The sequence below is a fragment of the Dermacentor albipictus genome, chromosome 5 (genome assembly GCF_038994185.2).
Source record: "Dermacentor albipictus isolate Rhodes 1998 colony chromosome 5, USDA_Dalb.pri_finalv2, whole genome shotgun sequence".
In the NCBI taxonomy this organism is placed as follows: Eukaryota; Metazoa; Arthropoda; class Arachnida; order Ixodida; family Ixodidae; genus Dermacentor; species Dermacentor albipictus.
In genome coordinates this window covers 169,207,164-169,222,962 of record NC_091825.1, presented here as the reverse complement: position 1 = coordinate 169,222,962, position 15,799 = coordinate 169,207,164, and the positions used below count along the sequence as shown (strand labels likewise).

The 15,799-nt window shown below is 51.2% G+C and overlaps 1 protein-coding gene and 1 long non-coding RNA gene across 2 annotated transcripts; both read right to left on the bottom strand.

Annotated features, from left to right (window-relative positions):
- Window positions 1-2,117: 2,117 nt before the first annotated feature.
- LOC139060615 (uncharacterized) lies at window positions 2,118-2,417 on the bottom strand. Its single transcript, XR_011514968.1, has 2 exons — window positions 2,326-2,417; window positions 2,118-2,258 (listed from the first exon to the last, which is right to left on the bottom strand). It is a non-coding gene; the product is annotated as an uncharacterized lncRNA (long non-coding RNA).
- Window positions 2,418-8,839: 6,422 nt separating this feature from the next.
- LOC135904059 (prolyl 4-hydroxylase subunit alpha-2-like) lies at window positions 8,840-13,329 on the bottom strand. The gene is made up of 2 exons (XM_065434646.1): window positions 11,967-13,329; window positions 8,840-9,081 (listed from the first exon to the last, which is right to left on the bottom strand). The coding sequence occupies exons 1-2, from the start codon at window positions 13,283-13,285 to the stop codon at window positions 8,916-8,918; spliced, it is 1,485 nt and encodes a 494-aa protein (XP_065290718.1). The 5' UTR covers window positions 13,286-13,329; the 3' UTR covers window positions 8,840-8,915.
- Between the last annotated feature and the right edge of the window lie 2,470 nt (window positions 13,330-15,799).

Sequence of the window (15,799 nt, the reverse complement as noted above, 5' to 3'; positions counted from 1 at the left end):
TATGAAGCAGCACCATGAGGCAAGCAAGGTTAACGGATGCTTCCAAGCCCTTGTTCGTTTATCCCACTGTTCCGTTAGTAACAACCACGAGACTTGAAAACAACAAGCTCAAGTTAGGAACTCGCTTGGTCAATGCAGAGGATCCATAAAAAGCACAAAAACAGAAGACTCAAGGGAAAGGATAAAGCACCGTTTAACACTTAGTATTGCTGCAGCCTACCCCCTTCTTTTATTTTCTCTGGTCGTGCTACATCTTTTTACTATAGATAAGCATGAACTTAGGTGAGGTTCCCCATCAGTGTCCAATATTTATATACACCATGTGCTGGTTCAAAGAGTCTCGAAACACTGCAATGGAAGCTTCAAGTAGAAAAGGTGCCCGGAAGAAAAAAAAAGCTGTGCTGCAACCATCTCGGCAACATATTGGCCCCATAATAAAAATTGTGCTTGCATATCAACTTGAGCCAGCCAGTTTAAAGCACCAGTGTACTTATGAACAATGAATCAATTCTCAAAGAGCATGTGCAGTCCAGCCAAAAGCAGGGGCGAGAATCCGCATTGTGCTATTGCATTGAAGGTGAATAACACGTATCATAATTGCGAATGGGCTTTAGTAAGCTTCCCTGTAATATGAATTTGTAATGTACAAAGAATGGTCAATGAAGCTTACCACGAGCACAGATGCACTTGCAAATTATGCCACAATTGACAATAATGAGCACAGCGTAAACCTATGTGCCCTTTCCACTCTTAGTATGCTTTACTGCACGATGCTTAGTTACACCCCTGTATTGCGGTGTAGCAAGCTACAAAGCAAACTGCATAATTAAGCTTTTTACAATTATCTTCCTCGCAATACACTAATATTTCGCGGTGAAGCCTAAGTAATGTACTGCGGTGAAACATACTAAAAGTGAAAAGGGGCCACTGTCACTGGACATAACAGTTCTTTAACTATACACTCGCGTACCCGCCGCCTCTCAGGTTGCCTAAGTGGACATGCTATGCTGGCTGTAGCGGCCCCCTCCCACTTTTAGTATGCTTCACCGCGTAACTAAAATGTACTGCGGTGAAGAAGCCATACATTCTTATTGAGTGAATAAACAAATGGTTTTTACAACAGTACAGGAAATAAACGCGTACCATGCATCAGTTTACCACGCCGAAGAGCATCGCTACATACGGTAGCTGATTCACACAGGCCATGTAGCCCACTTATCAGTCGTAAAGGATATTATGGGTAATTCAAAATTGCAGACACATATATGTGTTTATTTTTACGTTCGCACTCCTTGCGTAATAAGACTCCCAGAACATCCCGTAGTTTACAACACACAAACGCAAAGAACACAGACATACGTCTCGTTTTCAACTCGGCCGTCATGCAAATGACATATAGCGCGGGAAAACGTGAACATGCTGTGTGTTGGCGTTGTAAACTTCATACTAGGGAAGGAGCTAGCACACTACAATCCCGCGACAGCCGCTAATGAGACCAAGACGGGAGCACATGTCTTTGAACGCACAAACGGAGCCCCTAACGCACTCTGCTCCTGCGCCACCCCCAACTGCACGGCCACACCACTCATTTCAAGCCCAGCACACCAACTCACATTCAGCGCTGAACAGTGGGCGGTCGACGCAGTTGCATTTACATTACTTGCAGCGAGCAGCACATCCCTCTAAGTCCGTTAAGCAAAGTCGGACACGGCGATGCCACATCGCGGTTCGCAGAACTTCGCTGTCGAGGTGCTAGGCGCATTCGATATTTCAATTGTCACCACCGCCGGGTTCTCAAGAAAGCACGGGTCACACAACGCATATTCTGTACTGCCAGAGCTCACCGAGGCTAAAGCCGCACTGTCACACCGCCACTACTCACGGCTTTCCGCCAAGTAACACAGAAGCTGCAACCAACACACAAGCAACGCACGTACAATCACATGAGCAATGTTGAACAACGCGCGGTCCAGAGAACGATCACGCCGAGGACGAACGCGCCACGGTATCGCTCGGCGCCAGCATCGCGCCTTCTCAAAAATCCCTAATGATGCTGTCCTTAGGCGCCTAGGATCAGGTCACGTGAGGGATTTTTGTACGACAAATACTCTCGCCGACCCCGAAGAAAAATGGCTTTACTGGCACAAGTTGATAACAAGCTCTTCATATCAAGATCAGCTACGGGCTGTCCAGAGGGTCCACGATGACACCATAAGGCTCGGCCTGGCGGTGCCGACGTGGACGCGGCCCACCTCGGTCTGAAAAGACAGGGCTTCAGGACACTAATAAAGTTTTGTGAATGAATGAATGAATAGACGCACGCACCACGGAGGCCTCCATCTGAGCAACCAGCAGCTGCCGACCAGGCGCGCACCGAAGAAAAACTACCGGTAACCAAACGTGTCGGCAAATCTCGAATTTCCTCCGTGATATCGATGCGAGAGGTGACGTGTTGGGCCGCCACTGCTGCTTCAAAGAGCGTTCGCTTGTCAAGGCATGCTGTGTGACATAATGCTCCCTCCTACCTTTTTCTTCCTCCATGCTGTAAACAAACGAAGCCGGCGCGGGCGCCCACGTGATGCCATTAGACAAATAGCCATGCGGCATCGGCCACAGCCAGAGCGACCGACGACGAAGCGGTATTCTTCAAAGCGTGACGCTACTTTACGAAGTTTAAGAGGCTTTAGGTCTGCGAGAAAAGGAGGCTAAGCGACACCGTCGACAGAACCATGAAGTTCAAAAGCGCGAAGCAGACGCACAGGTCGTGCCCGCGTGAGCATGTCGCAGTACGGGAATGCGAAGTCAACACCAAGGCGGCAATGCCTACAAGACCCTGCAGTTCTAACTGATGCTGCTCGCGGTCATTGAGTTTTCTCTGTTCTTGTGTTAGAACGCCAGGGGGTGCCAATGAATGCGGACGCGCAAACATCGGCTTCCATTTCCTCAAATGTTTTCGATGGTACAGTCCGCGAGAACCACAGAACAGTGTGCATCATTCGACGTAGTTTGTTGGGGGGATGAAGCCGATACCGGATTTATATCGGTAGGTGCTTTTCTGGAACTTTTATACGACCTTGAACTTTTCGCCACGCCGGGCGGACCTAGCCCTAACGGGTTAACGCCGGTGAGCAGTTCGGGCTAGGCCTTGGCCTACCTCCGGGTTCGTGGGGCATCGTGCCCGAGTCGAAGTGGTGGAAACAGAGTTCTTCAAGGGGGCGCTCCTGCTTGCGTGGGCTTTCCCGCTCCAGAGGGTGCTGGCACTCCAGAGGGTGCTCCGTACAAAGAGGGTGCTCTCAATCTAGGGGCCGCTCCAAGTCCAAGGTGCGCATCCCAGGAAGTCCCACCTGGGCCGACAAAGTGAAAGACAAAGCCGAGGGCCGGACGCAGCACGCCGCCGCACAGGAGAGCGAGCGGGCGCACGATCCCAGAATTGCGCAGTTGATGAACGAAAACGCCAGTCTCAAGGAGGAAATCCAGAGAATGAAGGCCGACTTTGAGGCCTTCCGAAACGCCAGCGCCATCCAAACGGCCACGGCAAGGCAAACGTCGACGGAAAAAGGGGCCACTGTAAGGGAGGTCAAGCACAGAGCCACCTCCTTCCAGGGTATGGTTGAGGGTATGAGCACGGCGGAGGCTGCCACGCAGAGGTCCTTGGACCGCATGCAAAAATATTTTGCCGACCTGGTACAGAGTAACGAGACCCTTCTACTCAGAGTGCACCTGCTTGAGAACGCGCTTGCCAAGCGATGTGACGTACACTACGGCGACGCCGCCAGGCTGGAGGCGGTATCCAGTGAAATGCTAGAAGACAACCAGCTATGGTGGGTTGACGAGCAAGATGGCATCCAAGCCCACCTCCGGTCCAACATGCCCAACCATGGCCAGACCGAATAGTAAGCTCATCGTGTGGCAGTGGAACTGTCCCAGTTTCCGGAGGCGCATGCCTCAAGTGATGCAGTTCATCAAGGCCCGGGAGCCGCAAGAGAGGCCCCACGTCATTTTGCTACAGGAAACGGGAATGGAAACGATTTCTCTCCAGGTGTACCGAGCTGTCCCCTTGTTGGCGGAGAACGGGCTTGGCATCGCGATACTCACTGCAAAGAAGTGTGTCTTCCAGGAGCACGATCTTCGTGCTGGAGCTACGTGACAAGCATTCCCAAAGGCGGCAGACCCCTGCAGGCAGCGACTGACAGCTCCCTAGAACTGATCACCGACTCCCATCGCCCCACGAGCATGGGAAACTCGGTCTCGAGAGACACCACCCCAGACCTGGCTTACGTCAAGAATTCGCCTGGAGCGGAGTGGCACAACTTGCAAGAGAACCTGGCAGTGACCACCACATCGTGGAAATCTCCCTGCCGGTCCGCGAGGCTCCGCACAGGGCGTTCGAAATAGTCGACTGGGATGCCTTCCGCAAGAGAAGGAAGGACGACCACGAAGAATACGAGTCGTTTGCGGACCTCTTAGCGAAGCTCAAGAAGGACGTAGTTGCGGTCACAAAGACCGTCGAAACGGACCTCAAGCTCGACCGCATGGACGCTTGATTGGCGCACATGGTCGAAGCCAAGAATTCCCTCACAGCCAGATAAAAGACGCAGAAGCTGAATCGCAACCTCCGGAGGAGGATCGCGGCCCTCAACCGCGAGATCGAATTGCACTGAAAAGAGCTCGGCCAGCAGAAAGGGAATGAAGTATGCGCGTCGGTCGATGGACAGATGCGCGCGGGAGGCAAGTGGAACCTCTTCAAGCAGTTACTCAACGACACGCAGTACAAGTGAAACCGCACTCTGGCCATTGATAGGCTGTTCCACAAGCTCAATAGCGAAGGCGCATCTGCGAACCAAGTGATGGACGAAGTCACGCGTCGCTAGCTCCCCATCGGGCAGTCCGGGCTCGAAGATTACTCGGCCTACGGCGGCAAGGGGGACGAGGGGCTCGACGCCCCTTTCTTCGTCTGGGAAATCAAAGCGGCCCTTCAAGACCTCAACGAAAGATAGGCGCCCGGGCCGGATAGAATCTCGAACAGACTCCTTCGAATTTCGGACTACGGCTCGATCGAACTGCTTAACAAAGAAATCAATGAGGTCCGAGAGGCCAGCATCAAACCGTATGCCTGGAAGGAAGCCCCGGTGATACTTATACCGAAGCCGGGTAAGACACCAGCCAAAGCCAGTCTACGACCCATTTCGCTGACGTCTTGCGTGGGCAAGGTGGCGGAGCTGTCGTCCACAACAGAATATCGAGGCATGTCGATGAACGACACTTCCTCCCGCCGAATATGGTCGGCTTCAGACCCTCGCTGTCCGCTCGAAAGGTCATGCTACTAATCAAGAGGTAGATAGTCGACGTGGTAACGAGAGACGTCCGAGGCATCTTGGCGCTGGACTTCGCCAATGCCTTCGACGCGGTCAAACACGAGCATGCCCTCGACTCTGTGACGAGATTCAACCTCGGCGAACGCTTTCACGCGTACGTCAGCTCTTTCCTCAGGGATCGCAAGACCATGATAAATTTGGGTCAGTTCAAGTCATGCGGATACGCGTTGGGAGCCCGCGGCACGCCGCAGGGTGCGGCGTTATCCCCACTGCTCTTCAACATCAATGTGAAAGACCTATCGGTCCGGCTCGACCAAATCGGACGCATCAATCTCAATCACGCTCTCCACGCGGACATCAGCGTCTGGTGCTGCAGTGGGTCGGACGCAGCGGTGGAGCGGGCCCTGCAAGAGGCCTTGCAGGTCACGGAAGAATTACTCGAAGGCACGGGACTGGTCCTCTCGCCGACCAAGTCGCAACTCTTGCTGTGTCGGCCCGACAGAAAGGGCCGCAAGTTCGACACGACGCTGGACCAAGTACCGATCGAACTCAGAATGAAGACGGGTCAGCGCATCCAGAGGGTGAATTCTCTCAGGGTGCTTGGACTGGTCCTCAATGCATAGGGCAGCAACGCACAAACGATCGCGCGCCTGAGCGCGAAGACGGAAAACATGCTCAGACGCGTCTCGCGAGTGACGAGGAGGAGGGGTGGCATCAGCGAAGCCAACCTCCTAAGGATCTACCACGCCTTCCTCATGGGCCTTATCAACTACGTGGCTTCCGCACTAAAGTGGTCGCGACCGGAGGAGAACAAGATGGACGCATTCATCAGGAAGAGCATTAAACGAGTATTCGGCATCCCCGTGACAACCAGCACGAAGCTCGGAGACCTCAGTGCTGAGAATACTGCAGACGGGCTCCTTTCCGTCTCGATCCTGGCTGAGTCACTACACTCCAGGTTTGGATCCCCGCTGCCCCACATGCTGTGGCAATGTTCTGCGTTGCACCGCTCGCCTTTCAATAGGCAAGAAGACTGGGAAGAGGCCGTCAAGAGCGACGACCTTCAAGTCCAGCTTCGGGATGTCTAAAGGGCCTGCGACAGGACTCAAGGTCACGGTCTTCCGCCCCCGGCGCGGGTGAGGCCCGCGACTGCGACAACGTAGTCCCTTAGGAACAAATAAAGTTTCTTGTCTGTCTGTCTCTGTCTCTTCATGTGTCTACACGCGCCACACTGCGCGTGTTTACTTAGCTTACGTTTACTGCAATTTATACTGCCACTACAGCTGCGAACCTTACACTTCGTGTAATATTCTAACATGTTGCTATCAGCAGAAGCTTGATGTGGGCGAGTTGGTTTGGCATGCTTAAAGAAAAGAGCGCTACTAAGACGCGTCTACGAAGACGCGAAGACGCGCTGCGACCCCTCGTCTTCGTAGCGCTGTCTTCTTCATGTTGCTATCGCATTCGATGCTTTGCCCTTATGGAGAGGTTGTGTCCTTTCTCGTTGCCAAAACGTATGAGGATGTTTCAGACGGCATTATTTCGAGCTCATAAATGACAAGCGCAGTAAAATTGGCCACCCTACAGCGACAGAAAAAAAATTACCGACGATTACGTTACTTCCTAATGCGAAATTTGAGCGCAGCAAATAAGCTGTTTCACCTTTTCGATAGATTGAGGCAAAGCCTGAGGCAAAGATAGATGAGCCTCCGCTTCGGCGGTGCGAACGGCAGGGTCTTCTCGGCGGCGGCGATGAGCTTCTGCTTCAGCCTCGCTTACTGCTGGTTGCTCTCGACGGCGGCGATGAGCCTCCGCTTCGGCGGCGCGAACTGCAGGGTCTTCTCGGCGGCGGCGATGAGCTTCTGCTTCAGCCTCGCTTACTGCTGGTTGCTCTCGACGGCGGCGATGAGCCTCCGCTTCGGCGGCGCGAACGGCAGGGTCTTCTCGGCGGCGGCGCTTAGCCTCTGCTTCGGCGACGCGTACTCCTGGATCATCTCGACGGCGGCGACGGTAAGCTTCTGCTTCGGCGGCACGCACCTCTGGATTCTGACGGCGACGGCGCTGGGCCTCTGCTCTGGCAGCTCGTTTAGAAGCAGCAGCAGCAGCAGTAGCAGACGGAGGACTTCCATCGGTCGTCTCGCTCATGGCTCAGAAAGAACTGGCAGATAATTTCGCAGTGGCGAACGGCAGCGGCAATTTCGGCTCGGGCGGTGCACATATACAGATCCGCCGCCACCGATCTGGCTCTCTGATTGCCACCGCACAGGGCGAACGGGAGCGGCAATTTCGGCTCGGGCGGTGCACATATACAGATCCGCTGCCACCGATCTGGCTCTCTGATTGCCACCGCACAGGGGTTGCATTGGAGGAGGAGCGAAGAAAGGAATTAGGTTCGAGCCGGCGCTTTGACAACCGGAGACTCGCAGGAAGAGGGGGGAGGGGGGCGGCGTGTACACCCAGCGGCAAACGGTGGGGGCAGAAGCGCGCGCAGCTAGCGGACAGCACGATAAAGGGAGGAGGGAAGAGATAGCAGTGACTGACTGATGCCGCTGACGCCGATAGTTAGTCAACCCCAGCTGCGGAGTTGGTTTCAGGGACAACGCCGCCGATGCCGACACAAACAATATGATACCCTCGCTTCCGCAGCGCTAAGAACCAGGTCTAGCCGTGGGAAGTTGGTCACGTATTCGTTGACGTGCCGGGGCCTACGTGAAATAACCGGCGCGTCGGCAACTGAAGAGCACCCTATCCGCCACACAAGAACAGGGGGGGGGGGACCCTTTCCTCCTCTTTCTGCATGGCGGCGACGGTGTTCTATGCAGTCACGTTATCTTGACTCTCTAGCGGCGTCAGCGGCATCCAGCGGTATCAGTCGGTCGCTGCTAGCGCTGGGGGGGTGAAAGGGGGGCGGAGCTGGTTACGAGGCCGACGACAACGCCGACGACGACGCGAAACCCAGGAACGGACGCCAAAGAGCTGCGCTCTAAAAAATAAAGCGGCTTACGCAGCACCTTACTGTGAACGTGAGCACAATTCTAGTCAGACTGCCTCTGAAACAGACCTCTAAAAGAAAGGTGTGCAGCTGGAGGCAAAACAGTTTCAAAGGCAGCCTGGTATTCAGCATATAAATGCCGAAAGCCTATGTATAGCGGCAAGCGTCTGGTACTCAGGTTATTCTTTTGTCTAAAGCTGTTCCAGCGGCGTTCTTTCGCCCCAGTTAACATCCGCATACGACGCATGTAGGCTACCGCGAATGATCCTGGCAGCCTACAGACCAAGAGTCACTCACACTTGATAAGTTCTCAACGCGCATCTTATGCCAAATAAATCTCGCAGGAACGGACTCTGCTTATGTGCCTGCACATCAGCAAAAGCACTTGATTTAGGATTTGAAGATACAACAGATTACTGAGAGAGTATAGCTGCTCTGATGGTTACGCATAAACATCATGATAAATATCGCTGAAACATTCATGCATCAAGCAACGCTGAGGCACTGTGAGTTGACAAGCGAGTTCCAGCAATTGTGCGCAGTCTTGAGTGAGGTTTTATTCACAAGACGTACAACAGACTGAGCTGAAGCAGCGCACACACAGCGACTCAGGGCCGCAGTGCGTACCTGTCGCACGCGTCGCCGGAGGATGCTTGGCACAAGACGCGCTGGTCTTCAAGCATGATGCGCTTGTAGAAGATGGTCACGTTGTCGCTACGGCACGAGTACGGGATGGGCTCGCGGTCTCGCGTCCCATCGCTCATCACGTGGTAGCTGCAACGCGGGCGGCGCACAGGTCAGCACAGGAAAAGTCCTCGGATCGACAGAGCCGCAAGATCACATGTGTACGCATGACGGCCAGTCACCCATGGCAAACCATATCACAGATAGGATTATGTGAACCCTGACTTATGCGGGCAGCGGCAGTACAAGGCAATGTTGCCGGACCATGGGCGCTATAGCGCAGAGATATTCCAAACTTTTCTATTCCAATTCTGCCACCAGCCCTCCACGATTGGCCAAGAACATTTTTAGACCACTCCCACTTCGCCTGTCTGTCATGAGAGGTCGCGAAAACCGCGATAGCTCCCAATCTCACATGACGTGTACACAATAATTATGCATGATTTGACCGAGCGAAAGAAAAGTTATTTTAATTACCGAAGTATTATTGCGCAACAGAAAAGACACGGACGTAAGAGGAGAACACACACCAAGCGCAAACTTTCAACCTCGAAACTTTGCACCTGGTGTGTGTTCTTCCCTTACGTCCGTGTCTTTTCTGTTGCGCAATAATACTTCAGTAATTGATTACCAACTTACCCGGAATGCTGCTCTCATTAATTATTTCTGATTCGACGCCTTTTTGCCATTACCCTCTGCTATTGGTCAAAAGGTTTCAGGCTGCACCCACTTCCCCCGTCTGTCACTCGATGTCACAAAACCACGAAAACTCATTGCGATAAACTGACGTGTGCACGTTAAAGATGTATTAATATGCCGAACAAAACTGCATTTTTTTCCTGAATAGCCAGAGACAGGCCCGTTCCGAAAGGAATAGAAGATGGCTGCCTCCGATTCCTCAGCCACTGGCTGCTCGCACCTGCTGGAAAGCATGAGTTTATTTGCATATAATGAAACTGTTTGTGTGGCAGTATAACGTTACCGAGCCTTTTCGGCACCTATACGACATCGCTCTGCCAGCTCTTCCTAGCTGAGGATCCGTTTTATCCGCATTTTTAAGTGTCGTTGCCCGTCGCCGCGATTTTGGACAGGCCACCGCAAGATAATTAAGGGAAAGCGGACTAATCGCAGACGCTGGCACCTCCCTTTTAATCCGGCCATCTATCTTCAGTGCGCTGGCTCGGCCCCATTGAAACCCTCTCAACTTGAGCGTGCTCATCGCCTCTTTTCAGTCAATTAGATAGGAAAAAGTGCTAAATGACGGCAATGTTATTCAGTTTGAAAGCAAACAAATGTGACCTCCTATAAACGAAGCGAGCGTTTGATTGGGCTGCTCAGGCTACGCTGCGGGTCACCGCCCGATGCTTGTGTTGGCGGTTACGTAAATTTGACGTCAGCAGAATGGAATAAAACACATTGGAATAGTTTAACATTACAGAGCCCGCTGACAAAATTTAAATAACGCGGCATTGCGAGTTTAACAACTTTGTTTTAATAGATACTCACGGGCTGATTTGGCCATGATTTTTGGCAATTCAGTTTAATAGTTCAGCGCCTGTCCTAATCATCTACGCTTGTGTCACTTTTCCAAGTGCACTGCTTCAACAAAAGCTTTGTTTTGCCGCGGCTGTGATGACTGGGTCAGTTTAGATAAGTGTTGAGCTTCTCTGACGTTCTGCTGCGTCCAAAACCTAAGTTAGTAATGACAGTGTCAGGTTATCAACAATGAGACCTGCAGGTGTGAAAAATTGAGATCGTTGTTTATTAATTTATTTATTCTACCTTCAAGGGCCGAAGGCAATACAGAAGGGAGTGGAACGAAATACAGAACATGTACAGACGACAGGTTATAATATTAAGAAAATTAAAAAAATGCTGATTAACAAAAGTATTCTTCAATAGAAGTCCTAAAAACAGATGTATCAGTTATGCTAACAATTGAAGCTGGCAGATGATTCCATTCATTCGTAGTTTCAGGAATAAATGAATAAAAAAATAGGTTCGTGCGACAATGTGGAACGCTGAATTTATGGTGATGGTCAGTACGAGATTATATGTATGCAGGTTCAGAGAAAAGTGCAGTTTTTAATTTCGGATTGTAGTAATAAATTTTCTGCAGCAGTGATACGCGTGCTAATTAACTTCCTACGAGATGAGAGTAGAGAGAGGTTTAAAGTAGTCTTCATAGATGTTACACTTAATGTCCGAGAATGGTTAGTAAGAATAAAACGTGCGCTACTATTTTGTACAGATTCTGTTGCATTTGTTAAGTAATCTAGGCCAGGGTCACAGACAGAAGCGGCATATTCAAGCTTAGGACGTATTAGTATTTTGTACAGAAGTAGCTTTAAGTCAGCGGGTGCCATAGAGAAATTGCGACGGAGGTAACCAAGCGTGCGGTTAGCATTGTTAGTGATGTGGTTTATGTATGTTTGCCACGAAAATTTAGATGTTATGTGGACGCCTAAGTATATATAGGAAGTGACTTCTTTGTGTACAGAGTTCATCAAGTGATAATTGGCCAAGTTAGACGAAGCAGTATTGCGCGAAATCCTGATTAGTTTGCACTTTTGGCTGTTAAGTCGCATTTTACAATGTCGCACCAGTTAGATACCTTGTCTAGACCAGATTGATAGACCACTTTCCAAACACTGCAACGTAAACTGCGCGTCATGCGCGTTTTTGAGCACATGATCTTTCACGTATGTACATAGGCTGAGACTACACAGCCCTTCTTTCCCTTACGTCCCAGCTTTCTTGCCCTACTGCTTAACATGTTGCAGGCACGAGTAGTTTACTGCAAAGCCGTTATAGTGCGAGAAGGTCATACGTCTACCATTATTAGATTTTAATTGCTTCGTGCGCGACACCGACCGGTTAGCGCTGAGCTGCGATGCGAAATCGAGACGCAAGCATTGGCTGCGGATTTTTTTTGTGCTGTCGTTTCCTTTGTGATCTAATGGGGGGCAACTTACCGCAACAGCGCCATCCCAGAGTCAAGATTGACTTGTGGGAAGAGAGACCTGTCCAGTCCGCCGAGAACACCGGGGCCCGTGAACACCCACCACGTGGCAAATGGCTTCGAGCGAAGGTTGTTACCCGGGTTTAGCCACGTGTGCTCTTGGCAGTACGAGACCAGCTGTTTCCAGGGTATCTTCGAAGCGAGCACTTTCATGTCCGTGGCTTCCTCCAGTTTCCGGGCCAGCTCTCGGAGAGTGTGGTCGGAGGGCACGCTGACCCCGACACCGTCGGCCGCGCTTACGCGCCGCAGCGCAGACGTTTCCGTAGATGATAGAATGTTGTGGAACACGATCGTGGATGGCTCCCGGACCACTTGCTCCCGGTATACTTGCCCTTCATAGGTGTTTTGCAACGCATTTCTAAGCCGCGTGCAGGTTTTGTCCGTTCGTGCGGGATGCGTGAGTTTTTTGAACAGCGTCATCTCGAGAAGCGTGGCAGGCGAGGCGTAGCAGTGACCCGGCCCGCCTTCTTGGTAGAACTCCATGTTGAGAAACGCCCTCATATTGCTCGGGTCCTCTTCGAGCAGCTGGTTGTTCGTGTCGGTGGCACTTTGGTAGTCACCCTCCAGGAAGTAGCCGTAGGCCAGGTACTCCTTGGCGGCGGCGGCGTCCACCGTGCCATCAGCGGCTCGGTCGAGCGCCTCGAGCATCCACTCCTGGGTGCTCTCGCCGTCCTCAGCTTCGCTGGCGGCCACGCCGAGGTGGAAGCAGTCTCTCGCCGTCATCTGGAAGTTGTACAGGGGCGAGTTGGGCTCGGCGGCCAGACCGTCGGCGATCTGCTTGGCCGAGTAGCCCTGGTTCCTCTGAAACTCAAGCACGGCACGGGCCGCCTTGGAGACGTCCTTCTTGCTCGGAAACTGGTATCGCCTGGCCCTCTTGCCTCCCGGCCGCATGGCGAGCAGCAGCTTGGCGTTGGTGTCGTCCCTGGCCTCCTCGAGCACCTGCACGTAGTCTCTGGCGAGCCGCTTGATGAGCAGGAACGCGTTCATGGGCAGTCCCAAGTACTGCTCGGGATCGACGCCGTCGTACGAGCGCTGCGCCACCTCGAGCCGGTCCAGCCGGCGCCGGATCGAGTCGAGCCGGCCGCGCTCGGCGTCCACGTAGCGCCAGAACCAGCGGCTCACCTCCCGGTACGCGCGGCCGAAGTGCGGGTCGTCGCGCCGCGAGCTGACGTAGTTGGGCGGGACGCGCGCCTGGCAAGGCTGCACGCACAGCAGGAAGATGGCGACCCAGAGGGCGACCGCGGCCACGGCTCCCGCAACGTTGGCAGGCATGCTTCTGTGGAGCGCCTTCTTCTTCCTCCTCTTCCGTCCGACGGGTTTCTCGAGCCGACGTGGAAACACTGTACGGGATGCATGGTCATCATTTCGCTACGTTGTAGAAATCACATATAAACATGTATTTACGATATTTGCGAGAGAGACAACGATGCATAAACAAGATGGCTGTCGTCGTTGTTGTTGTTGTTGTCCTGAGTGGCCGTGGCACATACCCACAGTGGGGGATTGGCCAAGAATCGGGCGGTTTAATTAGGTGCCTAAATATAATAATGATAACAAGGCAGTTAACAATTTGGGCATGTGAGTTTAAAAGTAAACGTTTTGTGTTTGGAGAGAAAAGGAAATAATCAGATGAAAACCGGGTATGAGATAATAATAATAATAATAATAACAATAAGAATTAATAAAAGATAAGAAATAAAAGAAAGCTATGGTTGGGAGGGAGAACGATCAATCTAACATGAAAATCGATTGGTTTCAATGAGGTAATTTTGGATCGCCAAGCAAATATTTCTGTTGCTGAACCCAACAATGGAGGCTCCAAAAGGTAGGATCACAGGCACTGATAAAGTTAGACCAATAGAGCGAAACGGGATTTCGAGTAGTCGTTTTCTTATAATAGAAAAAGGTCTGCAAGACAACAAGAAATGGTCGATTGTCTCCGCTTCGCCACAGAATGAGCATAATGGTGAGGGGACCAGACCGGACCTGTGGAGGTAGAAGTTCAATGCAGGTATACGGCAGCGCAGCTTCGTGATGGACACTTCAATTTTCCGTGATCGGCAAAAATCTCTGTTCCAAGGGTGCAGGAGATGTCCGTAATCCACAGAGTTAGTAATTGCGGAGCCTGATACTGACTGTATAATGATATCTCCTGCGAAATCTAGCTGCAGTAACATAAGCAGTCAAAGGGCAGCAAGGAAGAATCGGGCCACTTATCGATGCCTTGGCTAGAGAGTCTGCAATTTCATTAATGATTAGTCCTTTATGGCCAGGCACCCAAATCAAACGCACGCTTCTCAAGTAACCAGGTACCAATGATTGAAATGTCCTCATCACGCGAGAATCACTAGAAGCAGTAAGGGATGAGCACAATGATAAAGAATCAGTGACTATCACGGCTGACGTAATTGATGGTCCTAATTTGCGTAATGCCAGCACCACGGCCATGAATTCGGCTAAAAAATCGGTATGAAATCTGGCATCCGAAGAGAAAATGTCCAATCGAGAATCGGGGAAAATATTCCTACACCTGACTTTTCTTCACATTGTGAAGCATCTGTAGCAATTGCAACGTTTGTTTGAAGGTTTTTAAGGTGATCTTGAAATATACCGTCTAGAATACGGTGTGGAAGTAATTTTGCATTATTAGGAAAGATGTCATCAAATTGAATATCCGTGGCAACAGCTCTGTCGGTAATAGGAAGAACATCGCATATGCGCACGCCCAAAGAATCAAGTAATTTTTGCACGAATATAATTTGCGCATTATGTAGTCGCGGCCAGATGACACCGAAAAACAACGCAGGTTGTGAAATAAAGATTATTTGGGGATGACGCAGTGGTGATTCGTAAATCCTTAAGAACGTCTGCACCGTCAAAAGCCGGAACCTGCACGAAAGTGGCGGAACACGGGATTCTAGATAAAGAATATAATTTGCAACAAATTTAGGAAGACCTACACACAGACGTAATGCTTCTCTTTCTAAGAGTATTAGAGGGCTGTCGAGACCGATTCGACCTCTACGCGTCAAATCATTTTCTTCTGACTGGCGCCACTCTTGGTTACGCCGTAACAATATATCAATTAGCCAACGATTTTAGTCACAAAACTAAGCATTCAAAAATGAATTTCTCGACTAAGTGGTTTCCTGGAATGAGGAACTGCCTATAAATTATCCAACTATTATCACCACAAGAATAACCATTCGAAAATAACTTTCTGGATTAAAGAGTAAGGCTTACTGTTGGAGATAACGAAGTTGAATACGATGGTTATCTACTAATTAATTGTTTCTAAGATTTATAAAGCTTCCCACTCCCACGCCACGTAAAAACCCAGGCGAGAAAAAAAGGTCAACGGCGATTACGACGCTCCGTAATTTAAATTTAAGCGTAGCGGTTTAGGTGTTTGGAATTCGCGTTATATTAAGACAAAGAACCGGAACGGCAGGGTCCTCCCGGCGGCGCTGAGCTCGGCGAGCTCGTCTAGCGTGAGCCGCAGACGAGCCGGCAAGAACACGGCGGCACGATGGAAGGCGAAGCAGCGCACGCGCAGGGGTTCCGAAGCCCACGACAGCGCCACATATGGTATCGGTGGACGCGCTCGCCGCATGCCTTAGTGATTTGAACGACGTCGGGGCGCCCATAAGTAAACATAGAGTGCCCGCTTGTTTTTAACACTTTCTTTAGATCTGTCTTTACTCAAGAAGACGATTCCAGTATCCCACAGCTAAGCGATGTCCACTATCAATACATGGAACCTATAAACGTGACTGCTACTGGAAT